The 19,607-nt window shown below is 41.1% G+C and overlaps 1 protein-coding gene across 1 annotated transcript in view; it reads right to left on the bottom strand.

The window, feature by feature from the left end:
• The window catches only part of LOC149456803 (vitellogenin-A2-like), a 48,441-nt gene that overhangs the window by 19,948 nt on the left and 8,886 nt on the right, over positions 1 to 19,607 (bottom strand). Inside the window, exons 9-26 of the mRNA XM_089684363.1 lie at positions 19,224 to 19,383; positions 19,019 to 19,144; positions 18,412 to 18,630; positions 17,015 to 17,238; positions 16,153 to 16,250; positions 15,014 to 15,138; positions 14,829 to 14,930; positions 13,592 to 13,711; positions 13,175 to 13,364; positions 11,251 to 11,344; positions 9,682 to 9,867; positions 7,760 to 7,889; positions 7,157 to 7,168; positions 6,224 to 6,440; positions 5,073 to 5,262; positions 2,593 to 3,121; positions 1,037 to 1,058; positions 239 to 282 (exon numbers count right to left, since the gene is read on the bottom strand). Coding sequence (XP_089540489.1) covers positions 239 to 282; positions 1,037 to 1,058; positions 2,593 to 3,121; positions 5,073 to 5,262; positions 6,224 to 6,440; positions 7,157 to 7,168; positions 7,760 to 7,889; positions 9,682 to 9,867; positions 11,251 to 11,344; positions 13,175 to 13,364; positions 13,592 to 13,711; positions 14,829 to 14,930; positions 15,014 to 15,138; positions 16,153 to 16,250; positions 17,015 to 17,238; positions 18,412 to 18,630; positions 19,019 to 19,144; positions 19,224 to 19,383 — 2,788 coding nt within the window. The remainder of the gene's footprint in view (positions 1 to 238; positions 283 to 1,036; positions 1,059 to 2,592; positions 3,122 to 5,072; positions 5,263 to 6,223; positions 6,441 to 7,156; positions 7,169 to 7,759; positions 7,890 to 9,681; positions 9,868 to 11,250; positions 11,345 to 13,174; positions 13,365 to 13,591; positions 13,712 to 14,828; positions 14,931 to 15,013; positions 15,139 to 16,152; positions 16,251 to 17,014; positions 17,239 to 18,411; positions 18,631 to 19,018; positions 19,145 to 19,223; positions 19,384 to 19,607) is intronic.

The raw sequence follows: 19,607 nt of genomic DNA on the forward strand, positions 1-19,607 counted from the left end.
AGGGCCCTTGTCTGCACAAATAATATGTCCTACTGTGGGTGACTCCACACCCAAGCCTCCAAGCCTTTGTAGAATAATAGAACATTCAGATGAGAGTCATTTATATTAGTAGATGGGAGAAAATCGGCTCAAACTAAACTAGCTCTGCAAGGCAAGAGTGCTAACCAGTTAGTTACCCTGCATAGATCATTACCTACTTACAATGGAATATAATAAAATAAAAACAATTAACCCTTACCTTAATATGAGGTCTTTTAAAGTACAATTGATAAAGTTCCACCTGTGAAAAAAAAAATATATTAATGTATAACTAAGAGCAAATTTTTTTTAGTTGTGGATAGAGTGGAAAGGGATCAGAACACCTGTCAGGTTATTACCATTAGGCAATATTAGGCTTATTGCTGTCTGTGCCCCTGTTAGGGAGATTTACCCTTTAATGTTTGTCCAGTTTACTGTTATCACTGAGAGTGCAAGTGAGAAAGAAAATCCCAATTTTGGGTTGTCACAAGAACAGGGGTGGACTGACCATTTGGAAACTCGGGCAAAGCCCGAGGGCCCAGGGTCAGTAGGGGGCCCCATGAGATGCCCCTGGTACCTTTTTCATAGGCTTTTTTGAGTTTGGGCAAGGACACAGGGGCCCCATGATCCCCTATTGCCCTGGGGCCCCATGAGTTGTCAGTCCACCCCTGCACAGGAATAAAAGGGAAACATTCCAACAGGGTCACTAGTTCTGATAACCGTGGTGTAACCAGGATTCCCTTACTTTGGAAGATTTTCCTCTCACTTCCTGACTTGGCTATGGGACAGGAAGTCAAGGGAAATCTCCGCAATGGGACACAGATGGTAAGAAAAAACACTGACAGGTAAAACCCTCCCTTATTCTATCCAAAATAAAAAAAAAAAGAAGTTTTGCCTTTAATTCCACTTTAAAGCTGGAGTTTATGCATGACAATTTTTACATAGTCCAGCTTGCAGCTTGAAACAGTGTAAGTGTAGAAATTTATTGTAGTATTCATTGTGCCAATAGCTTCTAAATCCTGAGTCGAGTGGCTGCCCTGCTGCCTACTGAACACAGGAAAATCACCTGATCAACACAAGCGTCATTCAGAGAAATCTTTACATTCTATTAAATGCAAAGTGTTCTCTGATTGGAAAGGTGGAGATTGTGCCATCACTGCTCCCATTTTCCACCTTGTCCAGTCAGAGAACACTTTGCATTCATTGAGAAAATGCAAAGTGTTTTGTGAATGCGCCCATGGCTGAGTAACCCACAAGACAGCAGGGCAGCCATTTGGCACTGGACTTTGAAGCTAGTGGAGATCACTGTAGTACCGGTGCCGACTACAGTGATTTCCAGCTTCCATGGGGATTCCACAGGTATGGCACATACATACTTACATTGCATCACAAGAAGATAAGAGGGCATACCAGCCTAGTGCATTATCCAACACACCATTTATTCAAAAGATAAAAGTGAATAATTACACTCACAATTTAAAGGCTCATCAAATGTTTCAGAAGCGAAACCAGAACCACTGTTCCTTCCCCCAGATAGGCTATGATGTCACCACAAAAAAATCCGCAGATGCTGATGTGTTTCAAGGGTATCCCCTCTTCCTACATAGCTACATCCCAAGCTGGACCAATGTAGCTATGTAAAAGCTGCCATACTTCAGCTTCAAGTGAAATATTTGCCAATGATGTGGCAGTCATATGGGATATAATTTATTTAAAATCAGAGTTAATATTTATTAGTGCTATCATAAAGTATCTTTATGCACATTCAAGAATTTCTTGGCATTGTTCATTCATTCAGTCACTAATTCAGTAATGACCACAAAAATGAAGCTTTGTCTTTGCAATACAAAACAAAGCATTAGGTTCACTTTTATGACAGCCAATGAAAGTACATACTTATCTCCCGTTTGCTTGAGCGAGGAGAAGACGTTTTGTGTTATATTCAGGAAACTCTAGTTAGAGCTTAAAATGGATATTGAAGTATTATGCAAGGTCCGCTTATGTCTGGGCTTCCGTTCCCTGTAAAAATCACTGCTATAGTATGTCCAAAAATGAACCTGTGAATAACAAAAGTTAGATTTTATACTTACCTTATCACTTAGGTGAACACTCTTTCCGACATATTGGAGAATGTAGAGCACCCAAAATCTGGCAAGTAGGCATTCATTGAAATGGACTGGAGGGTCTCCCCACAAAATTGGCCTGGTCTACATTCCCTTAGAATGCTGCTGGAAGAGTGATGTCACGGTCAGCGTTATGGATTGTGGTTGTTATAAAAGGTAACCATAAAATCTACCTTTTTCCCTATAGGTATATTTTTGGACATATTTTAGCTAATGGTTTTTACAGGGGGTCCGGGACTAGACAATATAGGTGGACCTTGAATTTTATGAAGGACTCTTTCTTTGCCCCCATGTGATGGCATTGGGCCTGAGCAGCCAATCTCCAAGTGTCGGCCCTGTCACGTGCTAAATGGACTAGAGGGGGGAGCAAAGGAAAAATGCTATTGGGGGACCAGGCATTAATATATAGAAAAGGTCACAAATTTTCTAAAATACATGACACTAATAATACCTCTTCATCTTCTTCATCATTGGCCAAGTTGGATCGGCGCAGCTTCTTTTGTGAGTACTGCTTTTGGTGCTTAGGGCGCTGCTGCTTGCTGTGATGTTGTTGGGAGGGCCTGTAGCTGCTTTCGCTGGAGCTGCTGCTACTGCTGCTGCTGGTTACCCTGGAGCCTTCGCTGTTGCTGCTACTGCTGCTACTACTACTGCTCCACCGCTTGCTGTGTCTTTGTCCTTTATGTTTACTGCCGCTACTACTGCTGCTGGTGCTGGTGCTGGTGCTGGAACTGCTGCTGCTGCTCCCGTTGTTATTGCTGCTGCTGCTGCTGCTGCTGGTGGTGCTGCTGCTACTGTGGTTATGTTTTTTGTTGTGCTTCTGCTTTTGCCATGAGTGGTCTCTTGAATTCTGTTTTCTCTTGTGATAATTGGAATCCTGAACGCTACTCGAGGATTCAGAGGCAGAAGAGCTGCTGCTGGAATGTTTCTTTCCCTTTCTTGATTCAATTTCGATTTGTCGATCTCCTCTCCTATATACCATGCTTGTATTTTTCGCCTGGAATGTGATAACAAATACACATATTGATTAGCAAAGAATGCTAGATTTCTAATATCCGCTAATGACACCAGATCCTGAAAGCCCGGGGATCAATGTGTTATTATTCTTGTGACTAAGTGTGTGTGTGTGGCACTATTCAGGGGCCCTACATAAGTATCACATTATTCAGGAAAATCAAGTGTCAGTGCAGCATTTTCAGGGCCCCAAGTTTCAGTGTGGCATTATATTGTGTGTTGGAATTTCAGGAAATTCAGTATGGCAATGTTCGGGGTGCTCAGCTGTTAGTGTGGTGGTATATTGGGTTCTTACATTTTAGAGGCATTAAACTTGGTGCATGCTCAGCTTATTCTGAGGGCTCAAGTCTCAAAGCGGCATTTTGTTGGAGCTCAAGTTTCAGTGTGGCATTATACTGGGTAGTCAAATTTCAATGTGGCATCATTCGGGGCACTCAGCTTCGAATGTGGTATATTGGGTGCTTACATTTTAGAGGCATTATACTGGGTGCTCAAGTTTCAGTATGGAATTATTATGCATGGTCACCTTATTCAGGGGGCTGAGGTCTCAAGGTGGCATTGTTCTTGGAGCCCAAGTTTCACTGTGGTATTTATCTGGGGCCCAGAGTTTCAGTATGGCATTATAATGGGTGTTGGAATTTCAGTATGGCAATGTTTCGGGTGCTCAGATTTTAGTGTGGTACTATATTGGGTTCCTATATTTTATTGGCAATATACTGGGAGTGTAGTATTATTATGCATGATCAGCTTATTTTGGGGGCTCAAGTCTCAAATATTGTTAGAGCTCAAGTTTCAGTGTGCCATTATATTGGGCAGTTAAATTTCAGTATGGCATTCTTTGGGGTACTCAACTTTGAGTGTGGCATATTGGGTGCTGAAATCTTAGAGGTATTATTCTGGCTGTGGAATTATTTAGCATGGTCAGCTTATTTTGGGGGCCCCAGTGTCAATGTGGCAATATTCTTGTAGCTTAAGTATCAGTGTGGCATTTATCTGGTATTATTATACATGATCAGGTTATTCTGGGGGCTCAAGTCTCAAAGCGGCATTATTGTTAGAGCCAAGTTTCAGTGTGCCATTATATTGGGTAGTTCAATTTCAGTGTGGCATTATTCGGGGCACTCAGCTTTGAGTGTGGTATATTGGGTGCTGAAATCTTAGAGGCATTATACTGGGTGTGGAGTTATTAAACATGGCCACCTTATTTTGGGGGCCCTGGTGTTAGTGTGGCAATATTCTTGGAGCTTACGTTTCAGTGTGGCATTCATCTGGGGCCCCAAGTTTCAGTGTAGCATTATAATGGAAAACTAAGTTTAGAATAGAGTTGTTTGGAATGCCCAGATTTCAGCATGGCATTATAGTGGGAACTCAGGTTTCAGTGCGGCATTATTGTGAATACCCAAGGATCATTATATATATGCAGGCTGGAATGGCTCTTACTCTGGGGCCCATATGTTATGTTCCAGGGCTCATTGCAAATTATATTGTGTATCACAGAGCTGTCAAATTTTAGTGCCAAAAATGCTGAATGTGTGCCTACCATCAAGGTTACTTTTTTATACAGCTCCCAGTTTTTCCTACAAACTAGACACTGCATTAGAGCAAAAGTAACCAGGACGTTTCCATTTTGCTATGCTGTCCATCAACTGTCATTGCTAAACAGGCCTACAGTGTAAACACTGGGAGTGTACAGTGGAAGATGAGGCCCTGTGTCCAATGAGTCCAAAACCTGATTAGAAGTCCATTTGTGATATCGGTGCTGGGGCTCTCTGCCGTCTCCATGAGAAGCCTGCTATGAGGCCATGATAACAGCCAAAATGGCATAAATTGCCATAATCAGGCCTTAAAAGGATCGGCCCACCCATGTAGTAACATGGAGGATTCCCCACCAATCCACAGTTAAATTGCGTTACTAAACACAGTAGTCTTACCTTCTTATTATCATCAATGCCAAGGATAGTCATCAACTTTGACAGGGTCGCAGATTGTTCAATGTGTTCTTCATTGTTCTCCTGCAGATCAGCCAGGGCAGTTATCTTAGAGGAAGCTCTGGGTCCAGCAGCGATCTCCAGCTGCAGTTTCTCAATGTCTGCTTCCTTCTCACCTTTGACTGAAATCAATCACAATTTTAGATACTCAAACTCAAACCACATAGGGGTCAAGATATACATTTCTCTTTGAAAGCTTACAAGGGCATATTTAGGGCCATATGAGGGCAATGCAGTAAAACAGGACTGCACAAGTGCTTCGTGAAGCACCATCAATAGCATGCATTGGCAGTGGTATCAGCTGTAGTAATGGCAGTTTTGTAGCCATTGGCCATACCAAAAACATTAAAGAGTGCCTAAACCAACTAAAGGACAAAAACTGGACATATTGCAGCTTGCCTGTCCTTAGATGTGGTAGCTGCATTACTTTTTTAATTTACTTTATTTTCCCCTGGTGATCCTGCTGTGCACTTCTTGTCTTAGGATGACAACGTCCATACATTGTCACCCAGATACAGAAAGTGTTGAGGACTACAGAGCGCCTCCACCTATGTTATAGGGAAGAAGAGAAGGGAAGGAAGGGCCAACCTTATATTATTACCCTTGGCTTTTTTAAAGAAATACTGGACAATGAGATATTGGATACCTTTGGAATTTCATTTATTGTTTGATGTCTTCTCCTATTTCAGAACAGCACAGATTTTAGATTGCCAATAGATCCTATGACAATTTGCTTGGAAAGGTGCTCATGACAGATAATTATGAGCCCAAGGTAATTTAATGATTACCATAAATTGATTCATAGCAGAATGGAGCCATAGAGCTCTATTTTGCTAAGAATCAATGTTATCATTAAATCATCTTGGACTCTTGGATGTTTGGTTGGTGCTTTCTTTGGATTATATGTGTCTGGATTCTCCACCCTGGGTCCCTTTGTTTAACCCTGAGGGTGGTCGTGTGCTGCCAAACCAGAGCCAGTGTGCCCAGTGACAATTTCAGTGACCCTTAGAAAATCCAAATCCACACTCCCTGTTGGTATTGGTGTTTGGCCTATCACAGATAGTAACACTTTTGAGTGCTTACCTGGTTTAAAGCTAAGCTTGACATTGTGTTCGCCTACAATCTGATACAGGAGGGTATGTCTGTAGTTGCCAGCATTGACGGATTTATGTTGCAAGCAGAGATGGAAAGGAAGTTTAGGTATTTTCATGCATAGGTGTAAGAGGTTGTCATATGTATATCGGTGTTGTGCGGTTCCTGCAGGATAAGCATTTTTCTTAGATCCCAGTTCAGAATATGCCTCCTAGGAAGAAAAAAAAATGACAGAGCGGCGTATTCAATAAAACAATGTAACAGAAAAGGATGAAATGCAATAGCCAATAGATTTCTATTCTTTTTAGTCATTTCAGCTGGCTTAAGGTGTATGTTACCCCAACAATTCTTATTCCTGATATGTCTATTGTACCATGTTGAAAAGAATCCTGTACTCTTTGCATTGCTTCCTTTGTTTGACATCCTTGGTGTTCCTGCCAGTCCCCCTGCTTTACATTTCAAACTGTCCACACTAGGCATAGAAGCACATTGATCTCAGTGTGGCCGTTTTCTGGCTGTGCTGGGAGTACAACCTGCAGTACGTCCTCCAATGGCCAAAACCTGTGCTGACATGCTCCCTGCACAGCCGTTCACTGGGAAGATTACTGTACTGCTGTTTATCTACCTACTGCTGAAATGAGCCCCTACAGTCTCCACCCCCACCTCTCCAACCCCTTCATGCAGCCAAGAGCAGAGGTTATGTGATTACTTATAAAAAAAAGGTTTTACAGATGTTTTGCCTTGCTTTGGTATTTTAATCAAAATGGGTTGTTTTACTTTATCTTTGGAAATCACATATCCCCTGTGCTCTAATAATGTCTACCAGTATTGACCGACAGGTCCATTTAAAAGTGCCCTAGATTAGTAACACAAAGCTGAGGTGCAGGTTGCTTTCTGTGGCCAGTTAAGTTCTGCTTTAATCACCCCAAAGTAGGGCTTAGGGTTGCTCTGAAGCAGGGGTCTTCAAACTTTTTAAACAAAGGGCCAATTTACTGTCCTTCAGACTTCAGGGGGGCAAGACTGTGTTCAGTGGGCGTAGATAATACCCCATCTTAGGTATTAGGAGGAGAAATAGTTGGTGTTAGTGGGAGTAATTGTGTCCCATCATTGGTGTCAGGGGAAGGAATAGTGCACAATTTTTGGTGTCCGTGGCAGGAATATTGCCTCAAGGTCTGGATGAAGGCAAGCAAAGGGCCACATCTGGCCCCCGGGCCACAGTTTGGAGACCACAGCTGTAAAGGCTTCAACAAAAGATACCGGAAGCTGGCCAAAGGCTTTGCCAATGCTTTAAAAAAAGTCTATTGTACACTCTGATCTTTTATAAGCTAAAACCCATAGGCCTTTGTGAGTTTTCCCCTTGCTTCCTGTTTCAGCGACCACTTTGACATTTAGTAAAGAAAATGCTCCTTGGCAGGATCATGAAAAATTCATTAAAAATCTGGCAGATGTCTTCCCTACTCTAACTAAATCAAGGGAAAACTTTAGAATAAAATTCTACGTTAAAATTACCGCAGCTTCAGCGTCAACTTCAGCTTCTCCAGAGGACTTCTCGAACTTTCTCTGCTGGTTTCTGGGTTGGATTCTAGAAGGTACAATTGGAGATTCTTTGGCAGCCTCCAGCTCGAAAACATTTCTGGACATGACAACTGCAGATGTTCTGTATGAGAGCAAAGTGGCACAGTTATTACCATGGTAAACAAGAATGTAATATGCTTTGTGTGTATGTGTATAGTAAAATGGCTTCAGACAGAAGGCAACACTTGGCCATTCGGGCATTAAATGTCTTTTGCCACAGCTTCAATGATAAATGTTAATGGCAGGGCTGCCAGGGAATTTTTGATTAGACATTAATGATAAACATATGTGTTGCCACTCATCTATATCCCCTACTCTATGCATTCCATTCACCGAGCTCTATTGCAGGTTACATGCGTTTGCAGGGTAGGAGTGCCCAGTGTAGTTCCCTGATTTGACCATAAGGTGTCACCATAATTAGCTGTCAGAGTTAAACAGAATTAAAATCTTTTGGCTGATAATAGTTTGACTGAAGAAGAGGTTAGTATGCCTTGAAAGCTGGCTCTGTGATCCATTTAGTTCAACCCAATCCTATCTAGGCAGTTAACATGTGGAAGATGGCTTCAGTCATGCGCCATTCCACAAGCCACACCCCCTGACATGTTTTGCCCCACCCACCGAGGCTTAGACATAGAGGTAAAGGGCGAGGCAGGATTGGATTGGGTTGAGTGGTGATTTTTGTAAGAATGCTACACACTATTGGATGGTGATATTTTCAGCCAGCACCCCGTTCCTGAGTACCATCGGGACTATATACATTCTTCTCCTTTGCTTAGAGCAGCACTACAAGTATTAGCAGGTCCAGGGCTTTTTTTCTCAGAGAATAGGTGCAGGAACTCCTTCCTAGTGAGTCACCCCTTGTCTCTGCCCCAGCCCACCTCGAAGCACCATTCCTTGGTTCCACCCCCCAACTCCCAGTACCACCCCTTTTACAGAATACAGAACCAAGTGGTACAGAACCATAGATTCTCTCCAGCAATAATAGATCCCCCAGCAGCAAGTAACAGACCTCCCCAGCAACAATGGACCTCCTAACAACAACAGATCCACCCCAGCAACAACAGACTCCTAACAGCCAACATCAATAGACCCTCCAGCAGATAGAAACAATAGAGCCCAACCTCAACAGTAGATCCCTGCCAGCAATGATTGATCCCCAGCAACATAAGACCCACCACCAGCAGAAATTGGTCTCCCACCAGCAACACTAGACTCCCCTGCAAAAATAGATCCCCTCCAGCAGCCTAGATGCCCCCAGCAGCTAAAAGCAAAAGACCCTTCAGCATCCCTTGTCATTACATAAATTCAGTGCTGGAGCTGCCAGAACTGCGTTTTCCCTGCTTTCCCACTGGAAAAAAGCCCTGAGAAGGTCACAGTCTATTTAGTTGGTCAATAAATGGTATTGGCAGAAACACAAACTTCTACTTTTAGAAGTAGATAACAGGTTCAGTTCACAAAGCTAAACCATCAGGATAAGGATCAGGGGTGGACTGATCATTTGGAAACTCGGGCACTGCCCGAGGGCCCGGGGTCAGTAGGGGGCCCCATGAGATGCCCCTGGTACCTTTTTCATAGGCTTTTTTTGAGTTTGGCAAGGACACAGGGGCCCCATGATCCCCTATTGCCCGGGGGCCCCATGAGTTGCCTGATAAGGACCCTTATTTTCAGAAAGTTAACAGCTATTTTCAGAGTCAAATAAAATTTAAAATATCAGTCACATCGCCTAAATGCTAACTCCTTATTTTTTGTGTGAAGCTTTGTGAATGGAGCCTATCATCTGTTATAATGTGAAAACATATAAAAGCAGCACAACTAAAATGAATGCTAATGATGGTTGACACATAAAGGCATGAAATACATGGCGTACACATTACCTGGCTGCAAAAAGTTCCTTCTCCTGCTTGGTCACTGGACCTTCAATCTTGAGATTTTGCTCTTTACCATCAAATTTGATTTGAAACTTAGCTTGGACGCCTGCCTTGGCCTTTACATGAAGTTCAGTTGCAGACTGAACTACACGTGTGTTGACTCCCATTGATGCAACAGTATGAGCTGCAGCACTGCAGATAAAGAGAACACAAGATAGATTTGAGGGCATAAACAAAGAATAAAAACCTGTTTTTTACATTTTTTTAGGCTGAAGATTAATCTTCCTTCCCTGATTCATAACATTTTTAAATGTAATCTTTCCGCTTTCATTACATACGTTTTTTTAGGCCCAGCGATGTTATCACTGGGTCCCTGTGCTTTTTTATTTAATGCAAGCAGATCGTGGCTGGTGGGAGGGCCCGAAAGGGTGCTGCAGATAGCCCACATGTGATGATGACCATTCATGATTGAAAGAGCTGAAATGCAATGAATGAAAGGGGCGGGCCAGGACAGTCAGACAGGGAAGGAAATGTGTATGGTCAACCAAGCATGCGCCATACAACTGCATTGCAATAACTTTGCACCTAGCTTCTGAATGCAGCCACTTTGGTAAAGTGTTCCTGCCTAGTTAATGAAGGGGAGCTGCCTGCAGATATTCGTTGTGTTGGGTGGGCGGGAGGGGTAGCAAGGTTTTGTGTCTTGCTTGATCACTCTAGGGTTGATTTTCTAAAGGCAAATAGACTGTGCACTTTGCAAAGTGCAGTTGCACTCTCCAAGTGCAGTTGCTCCAGAGCTTAGTAAAGCTTCACTTTGCAAACAATACCCAATCACATGCAAGGAAAACAAAAAACAACATTTTTGCTTGCACGTGATTGGATGATGGAAGGCAGCAGAACGTCTGCTCATTGACTAAGCTCTGGAGCAACTACACTTGTCAGAGTGCACAGTCTATTTGCCTTTAGTAAATCAATCTCATTGTCCTCCAAGAAAAATTTTAATCCTGCAAATACTGTATCTGGTGATTCAGTGCTAGGAACTTCCATGACATTATGTTCAGAGGCATGGCTGCCTGACTTATTCACACAAGGCTTCCTCACATAATCAACTGTATGTAATCTGACCTCTCCTGATATTTATTAGCTGTATTTATTTCAGGTACTTATATAGCACTGTCCATTTATGTAGCACTTTACATATATATTGTACATTCACATCAGTCCCTAACCCTCAAGGGGTGTACAATCTAAGGCCCCTAACTAACATTCATACACATACTAGGGCCAATTTAGACAGGAGCCAATTCCTACCAACATGTCTTTGGAGTGTGGGAGGAAACCAGAGTACCCAGAGGAAACCCACACAGGCAGAACATGCAAACTCCAGGCAGGAGGTGCCATGGCTGGGATTTGAACCAATGACCCTAGTACTGCCAGGCGGAAGTGCTAACCATTTAGCCATGGAGCTTGCAGATAGATAGCGACTGTTTTTGCTTGGGGCTCACCAGCTGCTTACTACAGGCGGTAAATATACAAATCTTCATAGGCATCGAATTTTATAAGTTTGAAGATGCTCACCTGGCAGCAATGGTATCACTGATCTGGAGAGTAGACTGTAGCAGCTGAGCAACACTTCCTTCGCCTGTCAGGGGTGGGTTGGTCTTCATCGTAACTAGAAAATGTAATATTTTATTTATTCAGAATTTTTGTTTAATGAAAAAAAATGAAGAAATAAAACTATAGATATTTAGAAATAAAGACACAGCAAAGATGAAGAAAACGTTGTCCAGTCAAAAAAGAAACCCCTATTTCTAAGGCTTCTTTCATAATGCTCCTTTCCAAAAAACACAGTAAAAACACGTATGGGTTTTTCAGTCTTTCCGGTGCATTTTGCACCTGGAAAAAAAGGACATTACTCCAAAAACACATCAACAGCATGTTTTTGATGCATGTTTTTCAGCATTTTTTATGTGTTTTCCATTCATTTCAATGGGGGAGGGGAATGCTTTTTTATTAACCATGAACCAAAACTGCAGCATGCAGGACTTTTAAAAATGCAGCTGACTAGTGTGAAAAGCTCCATATGATTTCATGGATTTAATGGTCATGCATTTTTCTTACACTTTTGGTAAGGCAAAAACAGAAAAAAAACTGATCAATGTGTAAGGGGCCAAGAATTTTGAGAACAAAAGCAGTCAGTCTTTGGTTCTGTCATCTTCCCTTATGCTATATGGGCGGTTGACGCTAAGGCTCCCATTTTGGGGGGGATAAAATTATGCTTCTGCACTTTCAGTTCTTCCTTTTGTCTGAACTTTAAATGCTGTCCTAAGACTTGCCCAACCCAACACCAGCAGACATAATATGATGTTATCACAGATGGTGATAAGATGGACTGCAAATCTGATTTCTGATTGGTCTGAAGCTTCAGTTAGAAATCAATCCTGGGAATATAAAATATAGTAGTAATAAATGTACAGTTTGTATTGTTACCCCACACAGACTTCGCCAGTTCTGTCACTAGAAGGCGTGCCGTGAAACTGGGTAACTGGCACTTGTTACATGTATCCTTTTTTATTGCTACATTTTATAGCTACTTTCATTTGATTTCTGATGTGACATAATACAGGTTCTAGTACAAATGTTTTAGCTATTGACATTGTAAAAATGTTTTTAATTTTAATATATATATATATATATATATATATATTATAATACAATTGAATATGTTTAAATGACAAATGGATTAATGATGGGATTAATGGTGGGATTAATTATTGCTTCTATGTAATAGTGTATAGGTAGTGGCCTGGCACAAAACATGACAGCACAAAACATGACAGAATAGAATTTGTTCCTAACGGCTATTTCAATAAAGGATTTGCCATCCTGATGTTTGATATTTCGTGTTGCTGGTATAACTGAACATATTGTAACACTGTTTAAAATATCTAGAGAGGTTGTACAGTGAAAATGTATATGGAATAAGCCAAGTAAGACCCATCATCCTTGTAACTGGGTCTTCATGCCCAGGTGGAAGGAAGAATTGCCTAATCTTGTGACCACTGTAATTGGCTGCCACAGTGGTCACATGATTAGGAGCCAGTCCCATTGGCTTATTACTAGAGACCAGGAGCCGACAGTCACAGTTTTGCTGGGAGTGTGCCAAGAGCGCTCTCTTAGCACAGAAACCTCAGCCACCCATGGACACGTGTGGGTATTATAGCCCACCCTCTTTGCTGCTACACATATGCATTACATGGGTGGAAAAAGGTAAAGGGGGAATGCTGGAAAAACTAAAAATCCTTGATATGCTTGTAATAATGTTGTGCAGAGACAGAATGTTTCGTTGAGATTATTGAAAGTTACAACCCAACTGAGATATACAAACTGGCCAATTAGTAATCATTAAAAGCTTGCTCCCATTTAAAATGAATATAAGAACATTACAGTGCTGTCTATGTGCTACCTAACATTTTCCTGCAATAAATGTAACAAATCTTACGGTCAGCAGCAATGTTGCCTATAAAGGCAGAGTGCAGAGCCATCTCTACAGGAAGACCCGCGGCGGTTGCTTCAATGTGTCTGGCCTCTATTAGCAGCAATGGGGTAACCCACTGTCCAACAAGTCCATTTATGATCTTCTTAATGATCTTCCTTATTACGGGGATTTTGGCAGAAGGTTCAGTCACAGACTAAAATAAATTAGTAAAAACTCAGTCATTACCTATGCAAAAATATTCAATATACAGAGAACCATAGAGTGTAACAATCATGTGTATCAAAATGCAGGAAGCCTTAGCGGCCAATCAGATTTTACTTTGGTCAATTCAGATCATTAAAAAACATTCCTGATTGGATGCTATAAATGATCACATTTTGCACTGACCATCAGCTTACTGGATGAGCAAACTCTTGTTACCTTCACAATATTTTCGATGAGTTCTTTGGTGGCATCGTTGTATTGGACCTCTTGACCATAGACCTTAACGTAAGCAGAGGCTAGAGATACTGATGAAGGAAGATCTTTAAATTTAATCAGCTAAAAAAAAAAACAAAGTCATATATTAATATCATGAAACTCTGAGAGCAAAACCTTACCTGAACCTGACATATGCTTTGTAACAGAGGAAGCTATTTTGGAGGCTGAGCTAATATTAACAAAAGCAAAAGATTTAGTAAAATTGCAGATGCCTCAGAGCACTGGGTTCCAGGGTTCAAAGTTCTGAAGACTTTTTCTAAATGGAGTTTGAAAGTTTCTTCTAGATATTCATGTTTGCCCCACAAGCCAATAAACGATTCCCAAGCTTATTGGTTTCCACCTAACATTAGACCAAGGCTGTTTGCCAGTGAGGACACTTAGATGGTGGATCTGACCAGCCTCGGGTACACCCATCTCTAGACAACCATATGTCTGTGTCTATGAATGGTGGAGAAGAATAAGATAAGCAAAGTTTTTAGAAACTGCTTAAAATGGAGTTCTCATATAGGAACAATAGTGAACAAGGCAAACCTTTTGGGAGGGCGTGGTATCCCATAAACACAAGACTGTCACTTGAGCTTGACAAAAATGTCATGATTAATTGACTACCATCTCATGTCTGAGTCTAATTGTAAATTCACTGGAGCAAGGATTGATGTTGATTTGTTATTATTCATTTCTTTCTAGAGCCTGTAAAACATTCTAAAGCAGAAGTTTTTTATTTTTTTATTAGACATTTTTATTTTTCATGTCTGGCAGTTGAGGTAAACTCTGCAGCCATCGAAGGAGGCTTCATGAAATCCATAACCAGTGTTTGCATTCTGGACCAGTGGGCATATACCGTCCTAAATTTGCTGATGGACGGGGCCATGTCATGTTCCTCTCCCCTCAACACCAAAGAACATGCCCAAGTAGAACAGGTCACATCCCAAAATCATGGGGCCAATGTAAAAAGGCTCTGCTATTCCATCACTCCCTGCATTGCTTACGAACAATAAACTCCACAGTCCTACGTGACTGACAACCATGTACGTGGCACTGTCCTACATTACTGAAAACCTTGAAATAAAGAATAAGGAGAATACAGTGAAAAGTTCTAGGCTCAGTCTTCAAAATGGCTGCCACTACTGTGACTCAGCAATTTCAGTTCAGTGAATGAAGAGTTTGGAATACGCACAGTTTTCACAATCTTGACAATGTTTCTCCTTATGGAATATTCATTATAAGGAATGTTTTGCTTTCTCAGAATTTCCTGAAGTCCTTCAGCCCTCACGCCAAACTGGAAAAAATATCCATAATTATAATAAGTGTAAAATAAGTAGCACATTGGTGTAATGATTTTATATTCTTCGTTTGCTTTACCTCAAGAATATCAGAAGCTGCTCCAGCTATATAACCTCTAATTTTAAAAATCATAGCTGCGGGAAGGGTGGTGAGAGGGCTGTTGATGATGAAGACGTTGACGGCGGCACCAGACATCAGAGCATCTGTAGAGATAAAAAGAATACATTGTTCCAGGATTGAAGTTGCCAGCTGGCAGAGACGTCGAGAAAAGTTATGTTTTTTGGTTAGACCTGCAATCCCCAAATAATGAAAAAACATTGACTAGGGCTTACCGATTCTGATACGTAAAGTTTAACTAAATGCAAACGTTTTTTTTTTTTTTTGTTTTGGACAGAATGGAGAGGGATTAGAAAACCTGTCAGGTTTTTTATTGCTGTCTATTCCCCCATTAGCAAGATACCCCCTCTCTATTTGTCCTGTTTACCCTTGACACAGTGAAAATGACAAATTCCTAAATTTTGGGTTTTTCCCAGAATATTAACAAATCTTCCAATTGGGAGACTAGTTCTGGTGACAACCATGAATTCCCTCACTTTGGAGGGATTTCCTCTCACTTCCTTTTTTGGCTATGAAACAGAAAGTGAAGGGACACTAATTGACAGGGGTATGACCCTCAGTTACTCTATCCAAAAGGAAAAACAGCTTTTACCTTTGGGAAAGCACTGAACCCAGCATGAAATATGTCAGCATAGAACCTGTTCCTACTGTTTTAATAAAGGAACAATATTATTTTGCATCTCGGTGTGCTGCATTCCTGTTGCTGTTGCTCTAGTTCTACTTTAATGAAAGTTTTTTTCATTTTTTCTTTAATGTTGAACTCAAGGCAAAACGTTTCGCTTGGTTTTGATTGGGCAAAGATTTCCAAAAACAACACAATATATTTTTCTCTACCTGTGACTGTCTCATTCTGTACGTTATGTTGCTAAAAATGATTATACCTTTAGTTCTATGCCATTTTATTTTGCTTGCATGGTAAGGTAACTATTTATTACAAATGAAATGGGTGGCATTAGTGAAAAATAGTTTAAGAAATCGTTCCATATCTATACTAACTGGGGCAATTTTCTCTTGCAGTAAAAAAGACAAAACATCTTATTGGTTCTTGCAGTTTCCTTGTGCGCAGACCATGCTGAATGCTGTCCAGTGTATTTACTTACAGTTAAATGTGTCAAGGTAGATGACTTTGCTGTAGCGCCAGCTCAGTTGTTCCCCGCTTGGATTTAGGATATTAAGTGCAAGTCTGCAGGCTGCACTCCTAATTGGAAAATACAGAATATTAGCTCACTAAGTAAAAAACCAAGGGAGGGCCTAAAAAGTCTTTGATATAAGTAGGTTTCTTTGCACCTTCTATTTCCCAGCTAATCCTTGTATTCCCTCCGATCACTTCTCACTACATAGGCTACACTACAGCCTGTGAAGGAGCAACAACATCTAAACTTTCCCTATAAGCAGTAGATCCCTGATTTTCTCTGAGTGTTGCCCATCTCTTTCCCAATCTCAATGTTTCTGTACTGGAGATTGCAGAAGCTCCATTACCATTCTGTACAATAAACTTTTTCCAAGTGTGACTAAACAAGCTTAGGAACTTCATGGATCATACAAGACGGCCACATCATACAAGGTGACCACACAATGTAGCAGAACCAAAGCAGCTCCGTTCTTTCAAAACATACTTATTTATGGTACTTATATAGCGCTGTCAATGTACGCAACGATTTACATATCTATTATATATTCACATCAGTCCCTAACCCTCAAGGGGTTTACAATCTAAGGTTCCTAGCTTACATTCATACACATACAAGAGACAATTTAGACAGGATCCAATTCACCTATCAGCATGTCTTTGGAGTGTGGGAGGAAACCCACGCAGGCACAGGGAGAACATGCAAACTCCAGGCAGAAGGTGCCATGGCTGGGATTCGAACCAACGACTCTAGTACTGCTAGGCAGAAGTGCTACTGTAACATTCTTTGAAAGCACGGTGCATATTAATGTATGGAATTCATCTTCACTTACACTTCATGGGACTCTGGCGCAGTAGCCTTGGTCAAGGCCTTCATGTGAGAGTATACAAAGCTGAACAGCTGTAGATTAATGTTGCTTTCTTTCTCTATGGCAAGAGCCAGCGATATCACAGTGGCAGTTGGTGGTCTGCTCTCCAAAAGGGCCGCGGATGCTGCCATCCTCACTTCATTGTGAAGATTTCTGTCCACTGTCACTTGCAACCAAATTTCTTGAACCTTTAAAATGACATGTAAAATGTAGTGATTGGCATCTTAGGGGATATAGTTTATATGAAAAAAACAGTCATAAGCTTTCATATTGACTTTAGCCTGTAAGGGTGTCAATGCTTCACATCTGGGTTGTTTAGAGCCACTTCATTCTACCCAAGTCTTTTGTTACTTATGGAGTATCCTCTGCTCTGCCTTGTAGAATCATCGATTAAATTTGGCTTCACCTACTTGCTGCTATTGGGTTAAAGGTTTAGTCCCCACAAGGAGAAAGACTGCAATCTACACTACCGCCCTCTTTGCATTACTGCTTTATTGCTTCTTGGCCTTTTGGCCATGATCAAGTGTAGTATTGAATTTAGCCCTTAGGGGTGTCCTTGCTGTCCAGCTGGGTCATTGGGAGCCACTTTGATCTACCTAAGCCTTTTGGTCCCTGTGGGATACCCTTTGCTCAGCCTTGTAGAATCATCAATTAAATTTGGCTTCACCTGCTTGCTGCTATTGGTATAGAGGCTTAGTCCCCACAAGGAACAAGACTTCAATCTACCCTACCGCCCATTTGCTGGGAAAACCTGGAAAATTGGATTCATTATGGATGCATTGGGGTTATTTTAAAATAGTAATAGAGCATGTTCACTTTAAAAGCATATGTTCACTTAGCTTTGTGGGGGAGGTGAATCAATCATCCCACCGTGTGCAGGCAAAAATCTGGATATTTTTACATTTCCCTTTTTACATCTAGGTATTTAAAGTGTACACAACTTCACATTGTTTACCAAGCCCCTATTCCCTTGGTTCTCTATTATCCACTGCAGTCTGAATCCATAGACTACCTCACAGGGCCACTGGATGTGTACTTCCTAAAACTTGTGCATTGTAACTTCTTCTGCTTCTGTTTCCTCTAACACCGATCCCATTCAAACTTTCAGGAAAAAATTAGAATCTGAAACTCCCTAGTTCTCAGATCACCAGATTACTGATAAGGGTGAGCTGATGCCCTACAGCAATTAGGCATTCCTTTGATAAATATATATTAATACATTAAATTGTTGAGTGTCTATTATGTAAGACATCTACTTAGCAGGGCGGTGACTCTCTATAGCTGGATTAGTTATAGCCTCTGTATATTCTGGTTGTAACTGAATTTCTATAATAAGTTCACTTTCTCAAAGAGGCACTCACTTTTTTGGGGTCCTTCTTGGCAATATTCCTGAGTGCCATCACAGCATCAATCTGAACCCTGACTAGCAGTCGGGAAGCACTAGGAGAAAAGGTTGGGATGAATTTTTGGATTGGCTTAATGCTTTCAGTCTGACCAGCGTTGCCCATAGACTTCAAAGCCAATATGATGTCTTCAGTGTTGCCATTGCTGGCAGCTTTAGCAGCAAGGTCATGAAGGGGCTGTAATAGTAATAAGAGCATAAGTGAGTGATGGAAGAAGAGACATGGCGAACAATAAATGTAGGTAAAATTCATTTTAGCGGCCACCAATACAGGAATAGCAGGTAAATATTCAAATTTGGAGATTTCCTCTTAATTCCTGTTGAGTCCACAGAACATGAAGTAAAAGCAAATCTCCTTAATTGGACATCAATGGGTAAAAAAAACAGAACATGAGAGGTGTTTTAACCATTTGTTACTCAAAAAACTGGGCTTTACATATATTTTAACAAATATTTAGTATAAACAGCCAATGCCATTCCAAGGATAATGTGGCAAAATTGTTAATAAGAGATACAGTCATACAGTACAATACTACTAATAATAGCAATGAGGAAGTTCCACTCACTTGCAGAAGTGACGCTGGACAGGTCTCAATAACATTACAGTGTTTATTCAACATGGTAGCATAGGACAAGTAGGCAGCCCTGCGTAGAATTGGTGAGTTTTGGACATTGGGATCACGCAGTATATCCTGGTGGATGAATTTAATGTAATTAATATATCAATGGGGCAAACAGGGAATTATGCAATGGAAAAGGCAGAGGACTCACATTTGCAAGTAGCATAGTGTACGGAGTGGCATGTGTGTATAGCATGGAAAGAGAGATGATCATGGCGGCATCCTGGGTACTTAGGTGTTGGATGTTCTTCTTGACTAGAATAAGAGCTTGATCTGTTCCGATCAGAGGGATGGTTTTTACCAACCACTGCCTGTGAAGTAAAAACATGGCATCAATAGTCCTTTTGCAACCGATGGCCCTGCTTTCTGCCTCCAGTCCTGTTTTGGTTTTTAAAGAGATTGTGGCCAATATCTTATCCCAACAGTTGTTAGGAGTGAATTGCAGGAGCCATTGAGCGTCCTTTTAAGTGTCCAATCAACAAATCTCTATATTCAATAACATAAAATGAATCATGTAAACTGTTAAAATGACTTC

Source organism: Staurois parvus, unplaced genomic scaffold (assembly GCF_062004578.1).
Source record: "Staurois parvus isolate SC_StPar_1 unplaced genomic scaffold, SC_StPar_1.0 ptg000347l, whole genome shotgun sequence".
In the NCBI taxonomy this organism is placed as follows: Eukaryota; Metazoa; Chordata; class Amphibia; order Anura; family Ranidae; genus Staurois; species Staurois parvus.